The sequence below is a fragment of the Ranitomeya imitator genome, chromosome 6, assembly GCF_032444005.1.
Source record: "Ranitomeya imitator isolate aRanImi1 chromosome 6, aRanImi1.pri, whole genome shotgun sequence".
Classification (NCBI taxonomy): Eukaryota; Metazoa; Chordata; class Amphibia; order Anura; family Dendrobatidae; genus Ranitomeya; species Ranitomeya imitator.
In genome coordinates, this window is record NC_091287.1 from 284011697 (window position 1) to 284037435 (window position 25739).

General features: G+C 41.3%; 1 protein-coding gene across 3 annotated transcripts in view; it reads left to right on the forward strand.

The window, feature by feature from the left end:
- Positions 1–25739, forward strand: part of LOC138642455 (cadherin-6-like) — a 474683-nt gene that overhangs the window by 396971 nt on the left and 51973 nt on the right. For all 3 annotated transcript variants that reach the window (XM_069730611.1, XM_069730610.1, XM_069730612.1), the window contains one exon: positions 20378–20631. In XM_069730611.1, coding sequence (XP_069586712.1) covers positions 20378–20631 — 254 coding nt within the window. The remainder of the gene's footprint in view (positions 1–20377; positions 20632–25739) is intronic.

Sequence of the window (25739 nt, forward strand, 5' to 3'; positions counted from 1 at the left end):
AGAAATTTGAAAATTAACACCTGACCCTTTTGTTATTTTGGAGATAAGCTGTCTTGCAGAGGCTATCTCTGTTATCCCCTTTGAACACATGTGAACATTCAGTTTAGACAAACATTTATGTGTAGTCAGGAGAAATCGCTCATAGGCAAATGAGCACTTTCAGCTATGACACATACAGCTCTGGCAAAAATTAAGAGACCACCACATCAGAACCTTGTCATGGGCAGCCCAATCTCCAGACCTGAACCCCATTGAAAACCTCTGGAATGTAATCAAGAGGATGATGGAGCGTCACAAGCCAGCAAACAAAGAACTGCTTACATTTTTGCGCCAGAAGCAGTGTGAAAGACTGGTGGAAAGCATGCCAAGACGCATGAAAGCTGTGATTAAAAATCATGGTTATTACACAAAATATTGATTTCTGAACTCTTCCTGAGTTAAAACATTAGTTTTGTTGTTTCTAAATGATTCTAAACTTGTTTTCTTTGCATTATTTGAGGTCTGAAAGCACTGTTTTTTTTTTTACATTTTGACCATTTATTATTATTATTATTATTATTATTATTATTATTATATAATTTAAAAAAAAAAAACTAAATGTATTGCTTGGAAATTCGGAAACATGTTCTCAGACGTTTATAGAATAAAATAATAATTTACATTTTACTCAAAAATATACCTAGAAAGAGAAAAATCAGAGAAACTGAATTTTTTTGCGGGCGTCTCAACATTTTTGACAGAGCTGTATATGGGAGCCTTTAACATTGCACAAGCTACTGACGAATGTCAAGTTAGATCTGGAATAACACTTTTTATTCCAGTGCGGTTATATGAGTTAAATATCCTGTGTTAGATTTGTGCCTATAATTTAATTTGGCATTTAAAGCGGACGTCACCGCTGTGCTCTGCTTTACGGCCGGCCAGCGCTGACACAGTGCAGGGAAGCTGACGCCGGGGGACAGACACCGAAATGTAAGTATGTACTGTTTGTTTTTTTTTTACTTTTACAATGGTAACCAGGGGAAACATCGGGTTACTAAGCGCGGCCCTGCGCTTAGTAACCCGATGTTTACCCTGGTTACCAGTGAAGACATCGCTGGATCGGCGTCACACACGCCGATCCAGCGATGACAGCGGGTGATCAGCGACCAAAAAAAAAGTCCTGGTCATTCCCAGCGACCAACGATCTCCCAGCAGGGGCCTGATCGTTGGTCGCTGTCACGCATAACGATTTCGTTAACGATATTGTTGCTACGTCACAAAAAGCAACGATATCGTTAACAAAATCGTTATGTGTGAAGGTACCTTTACTCTTGAGGACACAGTATGTCCGTAATTGCTAGGATCTTCCCTGTGGTCAGTTTAATAAATGGCAAGATTTTTATAATGTGGATTGCTAAATAATGAGACTTTTACTGCAGTAATAAATAACAATGATCTTTATACTGTACATCGTAAAACAATGGAAGTTTGTGAAATCCTGGAAAAGAGGTTATGACAATGATGAATAGAATCTGAGATTCAATGCTATTAATATGTAATATTAAAAAGGATTTCCAGGAACTATTATTTTTTAATTAATAAGCCTGTACTAGGTGAAAATAACAAGCTGATCATTACTTACCATCCCCTGCTCTTGTGCTGTCTTGGGTCTTTGTTGATAGGCTGTAATGATGAGTGAGGGCGACAGATCTGCAGACAATCACTGGGTTTTATTGATAGCAGCTGAGCCCATGAGCCCAGTGATTGGATGCACAGCAGTTGACATGAGTTCACCACTGCAGCATGTCAACAAAGACTGACAGCAGCGGTGAAGAGCAGATGCTGGAGCAGAGGAAGGCGTGTAAAGCTCGGTTTTTCATTTTCACACAGTGGGAGACTGAAGAAGAACAAAATCATTCCTAGAAAACCCCTTTAATATTACATATTAATTGCTTTGAGACTCAGTCTTTTTATTATTGTCACGTTCGCTTTTACTTAAAGCCTAAAACTTTTTTCATAAAATTAGTGTGTGAAGGCTGAACATGTTATTAACTGTCAGAGGGTTTCCATATAAAGAAGTCTGATTGCCATCTTCAAAATAGAAGCCTAAATATAGAAATATAAAATGTGTGATCAATCACACAGCACAAAAGGGAAAACGGTGAGACACTAGTGAAGCAGACTTAATTACGCTCGATTTCCTTAAAATAGATAAGGTAACAAGTTACAACAAATCTTTTGATTATTGGCACGGATGCCCCAACCGTAAGGGATTGCAATGCGGCCAACAATCCCATCTAAAATAACAAGCTAGAAAATTAACATCCATTTTACTAAAAATGAATTTTATTGTAGATGAAATCATACATTTTCTTTTTACTAATAAAGTACATCTGACCTTAGAATGGCATTTGATTTGATGGGAACTACGGTATATAATAATTCATTTGTGTCATCAAATACGTTATGAAGATATTGACCATTCAACACGAACTACACATGTCTGCAAGGGTACAATTGTTTGAAAAGTAAAAGGTGATTTTTATATAGTTTTGATCTCTGAACTCAGTAAATATGTAAAAAAAAAATCCATCACATCCAGTTTTTTTTCACAAATGCTGACTCCATTAGGATTTTTCTTGCACCATACTTTGACCCCTTATGTGACCTATGGTGGATGACTTTGGTGCCATTAGATTAGTAAAAAAATTAATGGGCGCTGTGCTGCGATTGGCTATTGTGGGCAGGGAATATTTGTTTAACCCAACTTCCAAAGAATGTGATAATGTCCATAGGACCCAATCATAGCATATATTTCATTTTACCTCAGCAGTATGGGAAATGAAAGCTGCGTTGTGATTGGTTATTATGGGGAGCAAAGGCAGATATTGTTTTTAGACCGAGATCATAAGAGTGTGGTGGTGTGCTGCTTACCACGATTCCTTTCAGTATTTAGTGGTTGAGGTGCATTGAGCTTGTGCTTTTAACAACGTGATCAAAATGCCTACAAGGGGGGCATAATTCACCTGACAACGTTTGCTACATTTGCAAATGTTTTATACAAGGAAAGAACACTCCACTTCACAGAAAAGTGTGTTATGTGTACCTTGGTGTAAAACTAGGTAATCAGGACAAGTCGTGGCCTCCAAATGTAGTGTGTTGTGTGTGTAGAAGAACTATGACAGTGGTCTGAAGGGATGAAAGACAGCTTTCGTTTTGGCGTGCCTGCGATCTTAACCCCTTAATGACCGGAGCTTTTTTCGGTTTTGCGTTTTCGTTTTTCGCTCCCAGAGCCATAACTTTTTTATTTTTTCGTCAATGGGACCATGTGAGGGCTTATTTTTTGCGGGACGAGTTGTACTTTTGAAAGACACCATTGGTTTTACCATGTTGTGTACTAGGAAACAGTAAAAACTAAAACTGACCTACCATTATGATTCTCCAGGTCATTACGAGTTCAGGGGTTAAAAAAAAATTCCAAACTTTGCTAAAAGAAAAAAAAAATGGCTCAAATTTCCGAGACCCATAGCGTCTACATTTTTCGGGATCTCGGGTTGGGTGAGGGCTTATTTTTGCGTGCTGAGATGATGTTTTTAATTATAACATTCTGGTGCAAATACATTCTTTTGATCACCTGTTATTACCTTTCAATGCAATGTCGCAGCGACCAAAAATAGTAATTCTGTTGTTTTGAATTTTTTTCTCGCTACGTCGTTTAGCGATCAGGTTAATCATTTTTATTGATAGATCAGGCAAATCTGAATGCAGCGATACCGAATATGTGTATGTTTTTATTGTTTTATTTTGAATGGGGCGAAAGGGGCGTGATTTGACCTTTTATATTTTTTTATTTTTTTTCATATTTTTTTAAACCTTTTTTTTTTACTTCTGCCATGTTTCAATAGCCTCCATGAGAGGCTAGAAGCTGGCATAGCCTGATCGCCTCTGCTACATAGGAGCGATGCTTAGATCACTCCTATGTAGCTGAATTACAGCATTGCTATGAGGGACGACCACAGGGTGGGGCTCACAGCAATCTGGCATCAACAACCACAAAGGTCTTCAGGAGACCTTTGGTTGTCATGCCGACGCATCTCTGACCCCCGATCACATGACGGCGCTCAGCGATGCTCATATTTCCGGCCCAATGGCGCTTGTTAAATGCCACTGTCAAGAGTTTGATAGCGGCATTTAACTATTTAATGGGCGTGGGCGGATCGCGATTCTGCCTGCGCCTCTTGTACATCAAAGTGGGGGTTCTGCCATAGGACATACTGTTCCGTCCGATGGCAGAAATGGGTTAATGACACTGCTAAATCATAGTGATACTGCTACTTTTGTATGTGCAACGTGGAGGGATTGAACCTTACAAAAAAGCAATTTGCCCTGTGCCTCCCGATCCAGGAATACCTGTCCCTTCATCTCTGGAGAAATTTGAAGATACATCTGATTCAGAACATGAAGAGCAGGATTCTGACGAAGACTTTTACTCTAGTCCCAAAATGCCACAGCTTTTTTCACAGCTCAAATTAAATGACTTAGTCAGGAATATGGACCTTCCAAAACATTCTGCAGAACTTTTAGGCTCTAGAGTCTAGACTAAAGGGAAAATAACTTGCTATCTCCTGGTACCTGTTTTTCATAATACAGATGAAGAGAAAACAAATTCTTTCCATAAGGTGTCCTAGTGTATTGCAGTGATGTTCCTGGGCTGATGGAAAAATGTAACATTGAGTACAATGTGAGCGAGTGAAGACTCTTTATTGCTTCATTCAAAAAGTCTGAAAGCTGTGCCACTGCACAATGATCCAAAAGAGGGCAAAAAATTATCCACGCTCTGCCATGTATAATACAGAAAGCCAAAAACAAATGGACACTAGATATAAGTAAATGCACAGTATGCTTTAGTGCCTGTAGGGCATTCGGTACACTTGAAGGAAAGCTATGAAAATTTAAACTTTATCTCAAGGAAAGTACAGTGCCTTGCGAAAGTATTCGGCTCCCTGGAACTTTTCAACCTTTTCCCACATATCATGCTTCAAACATAAAGATACCAAATGTAAATGTTTGGTGAAAAATCAACAACAACTGGAACACAATTGTGAAGTTAAACGAAATTTATTGGATGTTTTAAATTTTTGTGGAAATTCAAAAACTGAAAAGTGGGGCATGCAATATCATTCTGCCCCTTTAACTTAATACTTTATTGTGCCACCTTTTGCTGCGATTATAGCTGCAAGTCGCTTGGGGTATGTCTCTATCAGTTTTGTACATCTAGAGACTAAAATTCTTGCCCTTTCTTCCTTGGCAAACAGCTTGAGCTCAGTGAGGTTTGATGGAGATCGCTTGTGAACAGCAGTTTTCAGCTCTTTCCACAGATTCTCGATTGGATTGAGGTCTGGACTTTGACTTGGCCATTCTAACACCTGGATATATTTATTTGTGAACCATTCCATTTGCAGATTTTGCTTTATGTTTGGGATCATTGTCTTGTTGAAAGTCAAATCTCCATCCCAGTCTCAGGTCTTTTGCAGACTCCAACAGGTTTTCTTCAAGAATGGTCCTGTATTTGGCTCCATCCATCCTCCCATCAATTCTAACCATCTTCCCTGTCCCTACTGAAGAAAAACAGGCCCAAACCATGATGCTGCCACCACAATGTTTGTCAGTGGCAATGGTGTGTTCAGGGTGATGAGCTGTGTTGCCTTTACGCCAAACATATAGTTTGGCATTGTTGCCAAAAAGTTCAATTTTGGTTTCATCTGACCAGAGCACCTTCTACCACATGTTTGATGTGTCTCCCAGATGGCTAGTTGCAAACTTTAAAATACACTTTTTATGGATATTTTTGAGAAATGGCTATCTTCTTGCCAGATTTGTGCAGTGTACGACTGATTGTTGTCCTTTGGACAGACTTTCCCACCTCAGCTGTCGACGTCTGTAGTTCATCCAGAGTGATCATGGGCCTCTTGGCTGCATCTCTGATCAGTCTTCTCCTTGTTTGAGATGAAAGTTTACTCCTTCCATTTCAATATGATCGCTTGCACAGTGCTCCTTGGGATGTTTAAAGTTTTGGAAATCATTTTGAATCCAAATCCGGCTTTAAACTTCACAACAGTATCACCCGCCTGTTGTGTTCCTTGGTCTTCATGATGCTCTCTGTGCTTCAAACAGAGTCCTGAGACTATCACAGAGCAGGTGCATGTATACGGAGACTGGATTACACACAGGTGGATGGTATTTATCATCATTAGGCATTTAGGACAACATTAGATCATTCAGAGATCCACAATGAACTTCTAGTGTGAGTTTGCTGCACTGAAAGTAAAGGGGCCGAATAATATTGCACGTCCCACTTTTCAGTTTTTGAATTTCCACAAAAATTTAAAATAACCAATATATTTCGTTCAACTTCACAATTGTGTTCCACTTGTTGTTGATTCTTCAGCAAAAATTTACATTTGGTATCTTTATGTTTGAAGCATGATATGTGGGAAAAGGTTGAAAAGTTCCAGGGAGCCAAATACTTTCATAGGCACTGTAACTGCAAGGATCAATATGTGTTGAACTGAAAGTTATCTCTTTGTTCCTTGTGCAGCAAGGAGATTACATGAAGTACCCATGCTATTACTTTCTTAAAAACATTGGTGCTGTTAGCGAACAGCAGGGAGAAAGATTTCATCAGGATATCAAGGAGATGACAATACCAAGGTAGATGGAACGTGAATATGATGGGGGACTACTGCTGGATGCTTCACAGAGAAGATCCGCAGGCCTTCTATAATTCAAGAGAAAAGGAAAAGGCTCAAGAATTCATTTCCAATACAGTTGCAGAATTAGTGTTCAATACATTTTTATATAGAATATTGTGCACATTTTGGCTACAATGAAGATTTTTCTTGTTCATCTCGCTTGTACGGAATTTCACATGCGTTTTATGCAAAATCCATTTGTGATGGTTACAAATAAGTGTTTTTTTTAATCAGGGCCAAAGAAAACCTAAGATATTAACCTTTTTTGGCCTTTTGCTATTTATTTGAACTTCCATATTTACAATGCAAGAAGGTAAAGCACAAACAAAGTGAAACAAATGTGCAGATACACTTCCGTGATTACTGCAATGATAAAGTAAGGCTGTGTGCACACGATGCGGAATTAGTGCGGATCCGCAGCGGATTTTTCCGCTCAGAAACGCTGCAGTTCCGCAAAGTGATTTACAGTACAATGTAAATCAATAGAAAAAAAAATGCTTGCTGATGGTGCTGAAAAATCCGCATGAAAACCGCTGCTGATCAAAAGAAGTAGCATGCCTCTTCTTTTGTGTGGATCTGCAGCGTTTCTGACCCCTTCCATATAGAAATCCGCAGGGGTAAAAAACGCAGAAAATCCGCACAAAATACGCATCAATTTTGCAACAAAAATGCACAATATCCACATAAAATCTGGCCCCTAGGTGTGTGTCGGATCGGTACACTCTGGCTGTTTGACATGGAGCTAACAACCAGCGAGAACGAGAAGTGAGTCGCCGTTACGTCACTTGGATCGCTCCTGCATCGTTCTGGAGTTGCTATGTTTGACGTCTCTACAGCGACCTAAACAGCGATGCTCCAGCAATCTAGTTTAGATAGGCTCGTTGTCTATATCGCTGCAGCGTCGCTGAGTGTGACGGTACCTTTAGAGAACACAGCACCGCTTGGTTGACCCTGTGTTTGCAGGTGTCAAGAAATAAATGTCCCATGAACGTTTGTTTAGCTGACAGCTATCTAATCTGTATGGGGACTCTTAAGGTACCGTCACATTAAGCGACACTGCAGCGATAAAGACAACGATGCCGATCGCTGCAGCGTCGCTGTGTGGTCGCTGGAGAGCTGTCACACAGACAGCTCTCCAGCGACCAACGATGCCGAGGTCCCCGGGTAACCAGGGTAAACATCGGGTTACTAAGCGCAGGGCCACTGTGTCAGCGCCAGCCGTAAAGCAGAGCACAGCGGTGACATCACCGCTATGCTCTGCTTTACGGCCGGCCGGCGCTGACACAGTTAGTGCAGGAAGCTGACGCCGGGGGACGTGACAGACAACGGAATGTGAGTATGTACTTTTTTTTTTTTTACTTTTACAATGGTAACCAGGGTAAATATCGGGTTACTAAGCGCGGCCCTGCGCTTAGTAACCCAATATTTACCCTGGTTACCCGGGGACTTCGGCATCGTTGAAGACAGTTTCAACGATGCCGAAGTCTTTTCCCTGATCGTTGGTCGCTAGGAGAGCTGTCTGTGTGACAGCTCCCCAGCGACCACACAACGACTTACCAACGATCACGGCCAGGTCGTATCGCTGGTCGTGATCGTTGGTAAGTCGTTTAGTGTAACGGGACCTTTAGGCTATGTTCCCACTTCTGTCTGGACATTCTGTTTGTCTCACTGTTTTGTGGCCAACAGACAAACACAGTATTCAGATTAGATGGATTGTATAATTGATGCAAATTTGAAGAAAGGGACCTCATTGATTTTTATGGGATTATCTGGGTTAGCATAGCTGCACATGACTCTTTTCTCTTAATCCAAGAAAACAGTCCTTTTATTCCGATCAGACGCTGATGAGAGTTTGATCAGAGTGGTATCAGTTTTTCTCGGAGGTTGAGAGGAAAAAAAAAGTTTCTACACCCTCTCCAATCTGGCATCCAAATGCGGTCTGATGTTTTTCACAGAGCCATAGACTTACATTGTCAATTTTGGTCCGACGCTCGGATTAAAATTGGACATGTCTCTGATTTTTTGCTTAGACCACTTGGTCTGAGGAAAAAAATGAATATGTGCACAGCCCCATAGAATATCATGGGTACAAGACTATACATGGAAACCATGGATAGCACTCCTACAATATAATTGTTTATGTGCACAAGCTCTTATTTTTAATTGTTCCTTTTCAGAACAGAATAAAAAGCATATTATGCAGACCTTTTTTTCCATTCTAAAAACTGACATACAGTGTAATAGAATCCAGACAGACCCCATAATAATCAATGGGGTCCCTCTTCCTATATTTGTATCAGTTATGCCAAACACCCTTTTGGGGCATTAATTGCATTTGTCTGTTCCTAAAAATGGAACTGACAGTTGAAACAAAAATGTGATTGTAGCCATATAATGTTCTGTCTATTGCTTGCTACTCTCCCAATCCTGTTAAAGAACTTTCTCTATCTTTGAAGTAGACATGGCATTTGCAATCTGTACAGGTAGTCAAAGTAACAAATCGGATTGCAGCCTTTGGTTTTTATACTAAGAAAATGGTAGTCATTTTTTCTGTTGTCGTCCTCTCTTTCCATCTCATCTAATAAATAAGCCCTAATCATTTGAACTGAACAAAGTTTTGGGAGCACCATTGTAGAGAGCTGAAATTGTGCCCAGGTATTGCAGGTTTTCACATCTCAGTTAGCTTACTATTGAAAAATAAACTAGTCACAATTGCTGCTTCTCATTGTGGAGTCTCTGGATCAGTAAAGCACCACTCCAGCTTTTTTTTTATTTTACCTCTGGAGTGGTGTCACTAATCTAAGTTCTCTGTCCCTAGTATTATACTCACCAGCCGCCGTCATCATCTGCTATCGGTGCCGCTCTGATCAGTCTTCTGTGTTTTGTGACCTGCAGGATTGTTCCTATGTTTGTTCGGCGAGCCGGAAGTTATTACTTAACGTAAGTCTATGACAGTCAGAACAAGGCTCTGATAGACTTATACTGAGAGTTTGTGACCGTTACCTCTGGTTTTCAGTCAGTTAGAAGTTGCAGTCACAAGATGGCAGATCAGGACAGGAGCGGTGTCGTGAACAGCTGAAGAAGGTGGCTTGTAAGTATAATGCTGAAGGCAGAGAACTTAGATTAGTGGGACCACTCTAACAGTAGAATGAAAATAAATGCTGGATTGGTGCTCTAAATAAAACCTTATTGGGGATTGTGAAAGTTCTGGGCCAGTCTTATTTCATTTAACAGTGTGATCAGTTAACTTACTGTATACATACAACCCCACAATCCTTATTTTGCAGAGACAAACATGACCCAAGTCTTGAAAGTACACTCTAGAGTTTTCCAACATAAAAGCCACTGTGTGAACATACCCTTAAGTTCAGCTTTGATAGAGTATTTTGAAGGTTGCTTTCACGGGAAGTATAGCACTTCAAAAGCTAAAAAATATCTAAGGTTGTCACAGTGTGTAAACAGGACATGTAATATTGGAAAACTCTTCTCCGAGGTCTTCACATTTGATTGATTACTTTGTCAGGACCGACAAGGGCTGAGACTGCGGTGATCTGCTCTTGTAAAACTATTGGGAGAGTATAATCCAACATAGCAAATGTGAACATTCATCTAAAATCTGAATGCATCTGGATGCTTTTTAATCATTGTCTCGCCTTAAATGTGTCTTTGTAGCAGGAACATTCAGTTATACAGAAGCATTAATCAGCTTGCTCTAGTTTTTCCGTTTCATTTTCCTGTTAGGCAAAAGCAATTTGTTGTACTGCAGCCTCTTGCTGTAGTTGTATTTAGATTAAACGTCCCATGAGTTTATATGATTTGCAATTCATAGGTGTAGAATTTTATGGCTGCACATGGGTCCATTCTATAACCTCCAGTTGCTGGATGACTGTAAACCCTTTTGTGTTCCTAAGTGATGCTCGTAATAAATATTCTGGGAAGTGGCCCAAGCTGAAATTCTAGAAAACATTAAAGCATTGTGCTGCTTCAGTTGTTATGCCTTTGATACGTTTCAATTACATTGTCTGCCTTCTTGTAAATGACATTTGTTTTATTATTTTTTTATTTGCAGTTTTGCGCGGTTAATAATAGGCAGGTACTTAATGTGTGCGGATATCTTTGTTTCATTTCACACTGTGTTTACACTGGGAAAGCTCTACCCAAAAAGTGAAATTGATTAGATCATTACTGAGCATGTGACTTAATCCGCTCTACAGATTATCTCTGTCTGCTTGTTTGTATAGTCATCTGCTGGACTCATTAACAGAAATGCATTGTAATCCATCCATCTAAGCTGAACCATACGTTGTAGTTAGGGTGGCATCTACTGTATGAGTGATGCTAGAAATTTCTAAATTCAATGAAAGCAAAAATATGTTGATAGATGATGCATAACATTTTAGATGGCAGCTATCTGATGCAATGAGATATATATTTATTAAAGGTTTTAAAAGGAAGCGATCATCAGAAAATGGCCTAGGTTTCAAACAGGTTTTTGTGTTATTTTTTTAATTTTTATATATGACAAGCTGTATTAATAAAACACAGAACTCCTGTAATTTTCATATTAGCTATTGGAGCTTTTTTAGACTTTCACTTCCTGTTGTTTCAGGAAACAACACTTGTACATAGCCGCAATGGTCAGACTCTAATGCAATCTTATGTATAAAAGTGTCAAATGAGCTTGAGCAAAGGTTATTATGAAGAAAGGATCAGATGTGATTTCACCTATTGTAACTGGTGGCTCCTGTGTTAACAGCTGTGTATAGAGGTGTTACCTGTCATTGTAATCCTGCCTCTGATAATATAGAGCTTTGCAGTAAACTCTTCCTGAAAGGAGAGGAAGTAGGAATGTTAAAAAAAAAAACATGGCCAGTGTGAAAATTGCGAGATTATTTACTTTAATTTTAAATTTTTAAAACATTTTTTAACAATACAAAACAGTGTACCACTGTAAGCAACTTTATGGAGGGCTACTTTTGTTGTTTTAATAAACATGATAATATGGAAACAAAACACCGCCACAAATTTTTAACTACATGTAAAGTAACAGAAAACCCGATTTTAACAATATTAATTTTCTAATGAAAGCTTCCCTTTAAAAAGTCCATATTAATACCAGTGGGACCTAGAAGTTGCCTACTTCAGAATTTAATAAAAAATGTCATCATTTAATAAAAAAAAGTATAAAAAAAAAATTAAGAGATGCTTACCGATAACCCGCTCTTCTTCTGATAGCTTCCAGGTCCCCTGCTGGTCTCTATATCCTGGTCCCACTCGACACAATGGAAATAACCAGTCCGCCAATCAATGACTGGCTCACTGACCCACCTCTACCAGAGATTGGCTGTAGCTGACCACATGTGTGAGCTGACAACAGAGATAGGTGGAGGAAAGGGTAGGGTCAGAACAGGAGCTGCAGGGGGGTTGTATCATTTCTTTTTTTCTGGTATGCTGACAACAAAATTGTTGATGTGAACAGCCCTTTAAGGTTATAAGCAATTGGTTTACAAAATTTATTCTATTTTTCAAAAATGGAATTTATATATTTTTTCATTGATTTTTTTTTGTATATTATTTCATTAAAATTCAATGTTTTTATTTCATTTGTTAAACTTCTTCTGTTTGCTTCTTACAATACAATTTGTGCTTATAAATCACATTATGTTTTGTGTTGCATTTAATATATGTAGTGTTGGAGCAGCACGAGAAATATTCCTAGAGTGTCACACTTTGCAATATTTTTCAAGTGTGTTCTCCCGCTGGTAGACCTAAACAGAGAACAGGTGTTTCATACTAATACCCTCCAAACAACATCATTTGCATTACACAAATACGAAACAACAGGCAGTCCAGTGTAAAACACAATATATCTAATTACTTAGAACTGTTTCGAGGATGTGAACGTCTCGGTCCTCCATGGGACCACTAATTCCGATGAGACTTTCACCAAGGAATGGAGAGCTCTGGCGGATTAGAAACATGTTTAAATCATGTTAAGTACATTGCATAGTGCACGTTAGGAATGAATGCCTTCGACTTGCTGCTTTTTATTGCAGTGCGGTGCTGTGTGGTAAAGTAGAGCGAGCAGATATATATGCTGCACGTTCTTACTCACATCATCTCCAGTAATTATTTTTATTTTAAGATCTTCTCCCCGTGCAAGGAAAATATACTCTGCAAATATACTACAGTGGGATCAGAGGAGGTATTCTATCATCGCTAATTCTCCTCCATATTAAATTATAACTCCCTATAACCACATTGTGGCTTGATTACTTTCTAGGAGAAATCACTGTCCCCTAAATTTAAGTCTTCCAGTGCAGCCAATTAAGCAGGTGCTCGAGATATAACTAACACTTAATTAAACAATTAATCTAATTCTTTTTATCATCGAGACAATTTGCTTATGGATTTGGCTACACAGCAGATTTGCTGCTGGCAGTTTGGTCTCTTGTCTTAAAGTGCCACACTTTGGAATCAAGAAGGAAATAGTGAATGTTCCGTTACCATCATTTAATAGTATCTGTATTTATAGTGATGATTTATATAGAAGAGTTAAGATTTTTGTTCCTACAGCGGCCAGAGCCACCTGTCGACATGATTTTATGTATCCAAAGTCTCAATGACTATTGGCGGTGAGCTTACGGTCCATGTTTTAAGATTTTGCGTCTCATACGTTGTGCAATATAATCTTATGTTGCATGTTGTCAATGGGGTGTATGCTGGGAAAGGTATGAGAACTGATCATTAGAACCCCTAAATGAAGCGGTTTGGTGAGCTTTGCATGAAATATCATTTTACCTGTAAATGGAATACGGCATCTGCTTACTAGCTCTATAAAGAAAACTGCTTTGTCCACTTGCTGTGTGGATCTACGTTCTCTGCTCTCGCTATAGCCTGCTTACCTCCCTGAGATAGGTCGTACTGGTGTCCCAAAATCTGACTCTGGGTCAGAACCGAATTGACGCAACATGATCAACAATATCTCAAGCTGTAGTTACCGTGCAAATGTCTTGATCAGCACAGAAAAGCTTAGCAATTTAGAGAGTACCTTTCACTGGATTTTTGCAATTTAAGCTGTGGACCTTCTCCAATTGGTGCTGCTCCTCTGATTTTGGAATAGTTTTTCTCCCGTGCCACTCCACTCCAAGGCCGCTCCCACAGAGAGGTTCTGTGTAACACTCCAAGTTGGTCAAAATGGACTTAGAAAAAAACGAATAGTTCCAGAATCAGTGAACCAGTAGCAATTGGAGGAGGTACTCAGTTTAAGTTATACAATCTAGTGATAGGTCCTCAATAAATAAGTGCATTCCAGATAACTTTGTAAAGTAATTGGTCATATATGCCTGCCAGTATCAATGACATAGACCATTGATCTAATGTATATGGAAATTATGACAGATGTGGATAGGAAATCAGCTCTGGGCACTTTCCAAAATGGCTACTTTTTCTTTTACCTAAAAGTTTCTTGCAGGCCCAGATGTCCCTCCCATTAAATAAATGTTTGCTTGCTGTTTATGGGGAGCGGTGAGAGAGTTACAGGTGCTTCTCACTAAATCAGAATATCATCAAAACGTTAATTTATTTCAGTTTTTTAATACAAAAAATGAAACTCATATATAAATAAATGACCAGAAAAAAATGGAGTATAATGTCGAAAACACATAAATTAATAAAAAGGTATAAATTTATTTGACATACAAACTGCAGTAGACATAATTGCATCAATCAATAGTAATTATAAATATAATACAAGCATTAGGATGAGGAAGATAAGTGGCTGCAGTGCCCTCAAAAATCAAAATCCACATATAAATATAGTATCATAGTGTCAATATACGTCAGAGTGAGTCAGTGACTGCCTTCTTTACATCTCTCAAGTCAGCAGTCTTCCTCATGATTGTGGAGCCTACTGAAACAGACTAAGGGACCTTTTTAAATGCTTAGGAAGCCTTTGCAGGCGTTTTTGATAATTATTCTAATTTACTGAGATAATGACTTTTGGGTTTTCATTGGCTGTAAGCCATAATCATCAACATTAGCAGAAATAAACACTTGTAATACATCACTCTGTTTGTAATGACTCTGTATAATATATGAGTTTCCCTTTTTGTATTGAAGAACTGAAATAAATTAACTTTTTGATGATGTTCTAATTTAGTGAGAAGCATTTATATCTAATGTGTATGCACCCCACTTCTGTTTCTATTTCTTTTGCTTTTATTATATTGCTTTTTTTTACATGATCCCAAGAAGCAAGCAGAAAACGACGTCTAACTTGTGGACCAGGTTCTAAAAGGTTTCTATTGTCCTTTTAGTAACAGCTGTGTAATGCTTAGCACCTAGTCTCCCAAAAGTGAAATACCCTATTAACAAAACTCAAATAATATAGTGCTCTTTTCTTGTAATTAAATATTGCGGTATTACTTGGTCTCAAGAGCTGATGTTTGCACGAGTATATTTGTGTGCATGGGAGAGAGGAGGCGAGGCTGCAATGTTAGTGCCCTAGTTAGCATACAGTTCAGGCTTTAATATTAGCTGATAACATCATCCTTCTCCTGTTAGCCTGATACTTATGTCTTGTCAAAAATCAGCAAGACCTCTGATTACAATCCTCTTAAAATTAAGTGGATGATTACCAGACGCTGAGGAGAGTACTTTTGGAGAATGATGGAAGGCAGCCTATATCCAGCTGCTCCTGTCCTCAGTCCAGTGGTGCCTGGAGTGATTAGGAACTTCCTACCTATTTTGACCACGCATATGTAGGCCAAATCTCTCATTACTCTTGATACTTAGGGGGACCAGCTTATTTATGATATTTTAATTTTAGGTCAGTTTAGTACGCACTGCCTTCAACTGAATACTATCACTGTACATTGAAAGCAAAGATAGATCAATCTTACACTTTTATGTGGAAAGGTTGTATTTAACCACCGTCAAAATGAATGAATCATGATGTGTGTAGTGCCATAGCATATACTACACCCTAAAAAGTGCACTAAAATATGTATAAAATAAACAAAGGTGTACTACCGGAGGCCTCCTTCACACTCCCATGTCTCCTGTACATGTCACCCATTTTTTTTAACAGTTACAACACGTAATTGTCTTTTTTTTTCAGCAATATGGATGACAAGGGCCAATACAAGTCTATGGGTCCATGAAAAACACATTCAGCACATGGATGACATCAGGGTACCGTCCGTGTGCTGTACGTGTTTAACATTGCAAAGTATAGGAGAAGCGTTGTAATTTTTCTTTCACTGATGACACACTGATGGTAAAACTGGACACATGGATGATATACCGATGGAAAACATGGACGGCACCAGTACCGGTTTCCACAGATGCATTTTTCATGGACTTTAGTATAAAAAAAGAGTTCTTTATTAAATCAAGATTTTCTTGTTACATGTGGTTTTTTAAAAACTTGTAAATCCTTATTAAAATTAAAGCATCGACAACTTGCAAATTTCATTAAGGCCACTGGTGAAAATAGCAGGATTACATCTGACTTAGGCTACTTTCACACTAGCGTTGTACTCGGCCCGTCGCAGTGCGTCGGTCCAACGTGCCAACACATACTGTGGAAGCGCCGCACAACAGCAGATGCATTTTTCCAACGCATCCGCTGCCCCATTGTGAGTTGCGGGGAGGCGGGGGAGGAGCAACATATTTTTGTTCGGACGGTCCGCCACAACACGACGCAACCGTTGCACGACGGTTGCGACATGTGGCAATGCGCCGCAATGCGTCGCTAATGTTAGTCTATGGGGAATAAACGCATCCTGGAGACAACTTTGCAGGATGCGTTTTTTACCCAAAACGACGCATTGCGACGTATCCCAAACAACGCTAGTGTGAAAGTAGCCTTAGTTGTACGACGCAAGTTGGGAGCCAGTGTATGCACAGGATGAGTCTACCTCAAACATGGCAGATAATGGCTGCATGTCACATCCAGGATCGGTCTCTAACAGCCGTAGGTGGAACTAATCTCCACTCATAACTGTTAACCTGTTAAGTGCTGCTGTCAATCTCTGACAGCAGCACTAGCTGCGCATCAGCATAGAAGCACATCATTCTATGTGCCCATAAACTGCCCCATGACGTGATCATGAGGTACCGATGGGTTGCTTTGGCAGCTAGGGGTTAGTTGAAGACCCGGAACCTACAATCATGGAGCTTCAGTGAAACCCAGCCTGCAGCTGGACTTCAAAGGAGTTTGTGATTTTTACCATATGCAGCAATACTAAAATATTTTTATCATCATAATCAGGCTGACCTGGACAATCATGATGCCAGGTCATTTTTACCACACAAGTACACCGTAAAAAACATTCCCAAAAAAGTCAGATTTTTTTTTTCTCATTTTCACCGCACTTTGATCTATCCTGTTTCCCAGTACACTATGTGATACAATGAACGGTGTCATTCAAAAGTACAACTTGTCCTGAAAAACAAGCATCGTGCTTCTATAAGGAAGGAAAAATAATAAGTTATGGCTCTTAGAAGAAGATAGACATATTCTGAGAAGAGTGGCTGAAATGAAACATGATTATGCGATACTCTGGAGTGGTTTATAGAGTATCTGTCTATATGTGACAGGTAGATGTGAAGGATTTTGCTAGCATGTCATGTAATGTATTTATATCTCAGATATATCTATAATATAACGCTGGGAGCGTCACTCTGTCCGAAGCCTTTATAGACTGTGCAAGCGCAAGCGCCGGCGCAGTCTGGGCCTCACAGAGTGACGCTCCCTGGAGATCGCGGTATGCATAAACAAAACACTGAACGCACACCGCGATCTCCACCGGAGAGTCAGGGACCGCCAGGAGGGTAAGTATATTCACCTGTCCCCCGTTCCAGCGCTGCGTGTGGCTCCGTCTCCCGGGTCCTCTACTGTGACGTTCCCAGTTCAGAGGGCGCGATGACGCGCTTAATGCGCGCCGGCGCCGCCCTCTGACTGAACAGTCACAGCCAGAGGAGCCGGAAAATGGCGGCGCGCGGCGCGGGAACGGGACAGACAGGTGAGTATAGCAAGTGCTGGGGGCCTGAGCTAGCGGTGACTCCGGCACCTGACCCCCACAGCGCGCCGGTGTCCCCGCCTGCTCAGGCCCCCAGCACTCGGCGCCCAGCGACGATAGGTGAGTATGGTATTTTTTTTTTTATATATGGCAGCAGCATACGGGGCATATATAATGGAGCATCTTATGGGGGGCATATAATACAATGGTGGCGCAGGATGGGAGCAGCCCATGACAGAACGGGCGCAGGATGGCAGCAGCACATGACAGAACGGGCGCAGGATGGTAGCAGCACATGACATAACGGGGGCGCACGATGGGAGCAGCACATGACAGAACGGGGGCGCAGGATGGCAGCAGCACATGACAGAACGGGGGCGCAGGATGGGTGCAGCACATGACAGAACAGGCGCAGAATGGGAGCAGCACATGACAGAACAGGGGTGCAGGAAGGGAGCAGCACATGAAAGAACGGGGGCACAGGATGGGAGCAGCACATGACAGAACGGGGGCGCAGGATGGGAACAGCACATGACAGAACGGGCGCACGATGGCAGCAGCACATGACAAAACGGGCGCAGGATGGGAGCAGCACATGACAGAACGGGGGCGCAGGATGGCAGCAGCACATGACAGAACGGGCGCAGGATGGCAGCAGCACAGGACAGAACGGGCGCAGGATGGGAGCAGCACATGACAACGGGGGCGCAGGATGGGAGCAGCACATGACAGAACGGGGGCGCAGGATGGCAGCAGCACATGACAGAAAGGGCGCAGGATGGGAGCAGTACATGACAGAACAGGGGCGCAGGATGGGAGCAGCACATGAAAGAACGGGGGCACAGGATGGGAGCAGCACATGACAGAACGGGGGCACAGGATGGGAGGAGCAAATGACAGAATGGAGGCGCAGGATGGGTGCAGAACATGTCGGAATGGAGGCGCAGGATGGGTGCAGCACATGTCACAATGGGGGCGCAGGATGGGAGCAGCACATGACAGAATGGGGGCGCAGGATGGGTGCAACACATGACAGAATGGGGGCACAAGATGGGTGCAGAACATGTCAGAATGGAGGCGCAGGATGGGTTCAGCACATGTCAGAACGGGGGCACAGGATGGGAGCAGCAAATGACAGAATGGAGGCGCAGGATGGGTGCAGAACATGTCGGAATGGAGGCGCAGGATGGGTGCAGCACATGTCACAATGGGGGCGCAGGATGGGAGCAGCACATGACAGAATGGGGGCGCAGGATGGGTGCAACACATGACAGAATGGGGGCACAAGATGGGTGCAGCACATGTCAGGATGGGGACGCAGGATGGAGCAGCACATACCAGGATGGAGACCATATACCAATATAGATGCTAGCCACCCGGGCGTAGAACGGGTTCAATAGCTAGTATATATCTATATATATAGTTGCCTAAGGGTTTTTCCGTCTGTCTGTCTGTCTTTCTGTATGTCTGTCTGTCCTGGAAATCCCGTGTCTCTGATTGGTCGAGGCCGCCAGATGTCATAATGGTTGCCATGGCGACGATGATGTCATAAAGGTTGCCTCGACCAATCAGCGATGGGCACAGTCTGCCGCGAATTCTGGAATCATCATTGTCCATATACTACGGGGACATGCATATTCTAGAATACCCGATGCGTTAGAATCACCAGGCCTCGACCAATCAGCGACGGGCACAGCATGGCGACGATGATGTCATAAAGGTTGCCTCGACCAATCAGCGACGGGCACAGTCTGCCGCGAATTCGCCTCGACCAATCAGCGACGGGCACAGTATCGACGTAGATGTCATAATGGTTGCCATGGCGACGATGATGTCATAAAGGTTGCCTCAACCAATCAGCGACGGGCACAGTCTGCCGCGAATTCTGGAATCATCATTGTCCATATACTACAGGGACATGCATATTCTAGAATACCCGATGCGTTAGAATCGGGCCACAATCTAGTATGTGTATATATATATATATATATATATATATATATACTGTATATATATATTAATTAATTGTCCGTAATTTGCAATTCAGGGACCAGTGGGAATGATAAAATTCTCTGTAGAATGCCGCAGAATATATTGGTATTTTATAGAGCATTGAGGAATTAATAAACCACTTGGTTGTACAAATCTACCATGCTATGCCCTGTAATAGCCGATCAATAAAGATGTTCTCAAGTGCAAGTTGTGTTTTATTCTCAGATGGCTATTATGGCTTTCAATAAACATCTCCTTTGAGTTCCAGATTGTTCATTGCTTTTTACATATTGAATCGGAGATAATGCAAATCCAATGGAAATGGCATTGCCAATAGCACAATTTTACAGTATTGGAAAAAAATCAGCTTGCATCCCAGACATTTTTACTGCTGTGTCATCAAAATGAACAACACATCATAGAAAAATATAATATATCCTATATAATGCCACATATAACTCAATGGCGTCATTAACAATGCTGTCATTAGTATACGATATGCCGAGAAGCACAATATACCGTACATAGAGACAGTAAATTCTTCATCATTTAGAAGTTAGAATTTTGGAAAACTTGTATTTTTTTCTGCTTTTCTATTTAATATAATTGTATGTTTTTTGACAGCCGATGGATTTTGAGAAAACGCGGATGTACAATTTAAAGGTCGAAGCTGCCAATACTTATGAAGACCCGAGATTTCACTACTTAGGACCCTTCAAGGATGTTGCTACTGTGAAAATTATAGTGGAAGATGTGGACGAGCCTCCAGTATTTAGCAAGTCGGCCTATGTACTCGAAGTGAAAGAAGATGCCAAAATGAATTCCATTATAGGAGCAGTCACAGCCCAGGATCCGGATGCTGCTAGAAGCTCTGTGAAGTAAGCAGAAGAGAAATGCACTTCTGTAATGATCAAAGCTGCAAAATGTTATATTATTAAAAGCCTTGTAGATGATGAGACTAAAATTATCAAAGGATGCTATGGTTTAACACTTTAGCTTTGTGTCATTCATGCAAATGGCTTTTTAAGAAGTGCTATAATTTTACATTCTTTCTTCAGGCTCTGAACCATGCAACTGCAAGATCACATTGCTTCAGGGAAGAAACACAATTGATGACAAATTGAGTAAAAGGGTCTCCAGGTATCTGCTACCCCATCTGAGAGCAGCATGATATAGGACAGAGATGAGTCCAGTGATGCATCACTTATTCGGCTGAATTCTGCAATTCTGATAAAATCATTCTTTTATCTGCTGCAAACCTAGCAATTCTCTGAATACTGAGCTTTCTATAAACCCGCCCACATCACTGATTGGTAGCTTTCTGTGTACACTGTGCATAGGCAGGAAGCTGACAAACAGTGATGGGGTGGAGTTAAAGAGAGCTCATGAATATGCAGGACTAAATGGCAGCAGGTTTGCTAGTGATAATATTCTATAGATAAAACAGCGATTTTCTCAAAACTTTAGCAAGTAGTACAGTAAGTGACACATCAACACATCACTGGACTCGTGGTCTCTGTCTCTGCATTATGCTGCTCTCAGATTAGGTGGCAAAAACCTGGTAATAGTAAGTGTACATGCCACAGAAGACTATGTGACTCTCTCCTGTGTCGGTCGCTCTATAGAGTTGTTGCTTTATTAATGGAAAATGTATTCTTTGTCTGCCTTAAGTGTATCCTATTTTTATCAATGAATGAATTTACCATACATCCACATTCCCAGAACACATTGATGCGTCGGTACTGCATTGCTGATGGGATATTAGGGGTAGAATACACTGCCTACTCCATATTGGATACCCTTCTATTATATTATTTTAGTGTCAATTTGCAATGTTTTAGACATCAAAGAAGCAATAAATGAAAAAAGTATATAAAGGTACAAAAAACAGTCCATATTGTCACTTAAATATTGCCACCAAAATATTTTAGTAGCCCAAAAATAAAAGGACTGGTAAAGTGTTGCTGACAAAGTGTTTGGTCATTTAGAATGATAAGACTTTAAAGGGAACCTGTCACCCCGAAAATCGCGGGTGAGGTAAGCCCACCGGCATCAGGGGCTTATCTACAGCATTCTACTCACCCAGGGGCGGTCCCGCTGCTGGTCCGGTCGGATGGGCGTCTCTGGTCCACTGCGGCGCCTCCCATCTTCATTCCAAGACGTCCTCTTCTGGTCTTCAGCCACGGCTCCGGCGCAGGCGTACTTTGTCTGCCCTGTTGAGGGCAGAGCAAAGTACTGCAGTGCGCAGGCGCCGGGCCTCTCTGACCTTTCCGGCGCCTGCGCACTGCAGTACTTTGCTCTGCCCTCAACAGGGCAGACAAAGTATGCCTGCGCCAGAGCCGTGGCTGAAGATCAGAAGAGGACGTCTTGGAATGAAGATGTGAGGCGCCAGAGCGGACCAGAGACGCCCATCAGAGCAGGACCGCCCCTGGGTGAGTATAATCTAACGTCTTTTTCTCCTTTTTCAGGTAACATCGGGGGCTTATCTACAGCATTACAGAATGCTGTAGATAAGCCCCTGATGCCGGTGGGCTTACCTCACCCGCGATTTTCGGGGTAACAGCTTCCCTTTAAACATTAGAGTATTAAACGGTTTTTAAAATGCATAAATATTAATATCCTATCCTTGGAAAAGACTATTAGTGAAGGATTAGTGGGTTCAAGCTTCAAGACCCAGCTGATCAGTAGAATCAAGGGACCACAAACTCCAATTAGTCCCTTCACTGTATATGGAGCTGCCTTTTCATTTAGTCTGCTCGGTGTCATACCAGTGTACAGGCCTGAGCTGCAGTTCCAGATGCAGCCACACTCGTGTAGTAACAACGAGGAGAGCTGTCATTCCCTTCCATTAGCATGTGTCACGTGGTTGGTGCCATTTAAGTATTTATGGTCCTAAGGTCAGGACTTCTGTGTTTAAAAGGGTATTGTGACTGGAACAGATTATCATCTATCCCAAGATAAGGTTAGTTTTGACCTTCACAGATGTCCAGAAAATTATATTCTTATGTCTGTTAGAATGGAGCAGTAGTGCACATGCCTTACTGCCTATCCATAAAGTTCCTATTGGACTATGGAAGAAAGCTAAATAGTGCACCAAGAGCCGCATACAGAATGATCGGAGCAGCGGTTCTGCACTTTAGCTCTATTCTAATAGGAATAAAATTGCTCCATTCAGGTAATTGGTGGAGGTTCCAATGGTCAAACCTCCATGGATCTAAAAATTACCACCTATCCCTTGGTAGGTGATAATGTAACTTGTTCCAAATGAAATACCTCAGAATGTTCCAGATAACTTTATAACTATCACACAATGAAAGGTTCTGCAACTTTCTTCATATCTTTGCCTGTTTCAAGATATACACTCCTCAACATGGAAATTGCAACACCAAGAAGGAAAGATTACGGAATTATCGCTATCAAAGGATTGATAGACACGTTAATGATACGCAAATGATGAAAGAATGGAAATACATTTTTAATCATCTTGATTTTTTCAGAATTAAGTATGAGCATCATATACAGAAATACATGCACTTACACAGCTTGGCATGTTATTAATGAGGTTAATGGTCGTCTGACGAATGTTTTGCCACACTGAATGCATTTGAGCAAGATTCACTGCTAGTGCTCCCCTTGCAATGTTGTCCCAGAAGTGCTCAGTGGGAGATAACGCAGAAGATGCTGCATGCTATGGAAGCCACACAGGCTGCTCACAATAGTACAAGCAACTTGTGATCTGGTATTGTGTGAAATAATGGGTCGTGGGACACCTAGAAGAATTGGCTGTACAACTGGTTCAACATCCTAAGCAATGTAATGCCAAGCTGTTGGAGTACCTGGAATGAATACTAAAGGCATTTGGCTTTTGTATATTTTGCCACTCTACACAAAAATCCCCGGAGTAGGACCAGTATGGTGTTCCCTTGTGAAGACCTTTTCAGGGCATCTCCCATGTGCTCTTGTCAGATTTGAAGAATGTTGTATAATGATCCATTCTTTGCTGCAAGCAAAATTAGATATCAGATAAATAGCCTAAAGCAACAATGTCTACACAAACCATCAGAACGTATTTGCACGACATAGGCCTATAAGTGAGATGTCTAGCTACTGGTGTTCAACTGCCCTCACACTACCTCTCACAAAGGATAAGATATCAAGCTAGGATGTGTGACGCTAGACACAACCCACTTACAGGCCGTGATTCAACAAAAATTCGGACGATCCGAGGTCAATACCAAAAGAGCCCGCAGTAAGCCAAGAGAAAATACTAAGTCGTAAGTCAGGTCATATGCCAGGGTCAGAGAATACCAGAGAAATAGCGAATAAGCAAAGGGGCAGTAACAAATAGGTAGTCAGTACACCGTCCAAAGGTCCGCAGCAGAATATCAGATGCAAAGATGCAATAACAAATGGGTATTCTGAACACGGTCCAAAGGTCAGCAGCAGAATATCCGATCCAAAGGGACAATATCAAACGGGTAGTCAGAACACAATCCAAAGGTCAGCAGTATTAGATCAGAACTTACAGCACAGGGATTAGGCAAACACACACCAGAGAACCAAGCTTAGAACAAGCTTTTGACTGGCAGTGATCTGGATCAGACAACTCACCAAAATAGCAGGGCAATTAACAAGAACAGGGAGCACCTGTGGAAATTTCTACACTTTCCAGTCTCAGATAGGTCAACAGGGCTGTCAGTCAAAGCACTGACAGCTCAACAGTCAACAGGCCCCAGGATAGGATGACAGAGCTGTCCATCAGTGAGTCCCAGACACTCTGAGCATAGGAATTGTGACAGGCTAGAATGAAGTTTTATTCTCTTCAACAAGTCCAGCTTTTGACGACAAAAATGCCTTCATGAGGCAATGTGAAAGTGTCCCAGGAGTAATTTTTGCAACACAAAAACACAAGGCCAAATGTTGCTTGTGCTACTGGATGGCCAAAACCTGCCATTATGGCCTGCAGCATCTCCTGGCTTGTCTCATTGAGTACTTCTGGGGTCATAACTGCAAAGGGAGGTGCCAGAAGCGGATCTTGATTATTGGTGTACCCAAGTGTGTGACATAGCATTCCTCAGATAACTATTAATAACCTCACTGACATCATGCCAAGGCTTGTAAGTATCTGAATGTTTGTGTGTAACACTTATACCTGATCCTGTTTTGACCATTTGTTTCCATTTTCTCATCTTTTCTGTAATTTTCATAATTGCAAGACTTTTCCTTCTTGGTGTTGAAATTTAAATCTAGTGTACTGTATGTTTGAAGCTAGTGAGAAAGAAAATCTGTGACTAGGCAAGCCCATATGAGATAGATCAGTTTATCCAAAGCTTATATACTTTTCCCTAACTGCTCCATTGCAGCAAACTTTCAGGGCAAAGGAGATCCTTGTGCTGCTGCTGTTAAAAGCTCACAGATGATTTTCTAGTCTGGACACAATTATAATAAACTCTAATTTCTACGGCTATGTGCCCATAGCATTTAGCATGCTTTCAGTGGCTCCATCAATGCTTATCTCTGAAGCCATGCCAGACGGGATTTGGGCTTATGTGCCAACCGGGCCATTGATTATAATGATGCAGACAGAGTCACAGTGTGCTATGTCGGACATAATTTAGTCAGTATATGTCTAGTTTAGCTGGGCACCAAGATGCACTCGACTTTGAAGGTAAGCCCCGATGGAGCCACTGGGTTTATGCTAAAATTCTATTTTAACATAACCTTCAACATATCAGGGCTGTTCGGGCTTTATCCTCTAGATTTACATCACAATGTCCGCATTCACTAACAGTAATCGATGAGTATTGTACCGTGCTAGGCAGTTCCCATACAGCTCATTACTTAGTGTTCATATTTATAGAAAACTTATCATTGTAAGATCCAAATAAATTGACTTCAGTATCTACAGGTGTCTTCACTGCAGGGTCATATAGGAGGCACAAACATGTACAAAGCCACGCTTATCCCATTTTTGCAAAGAGCTTGA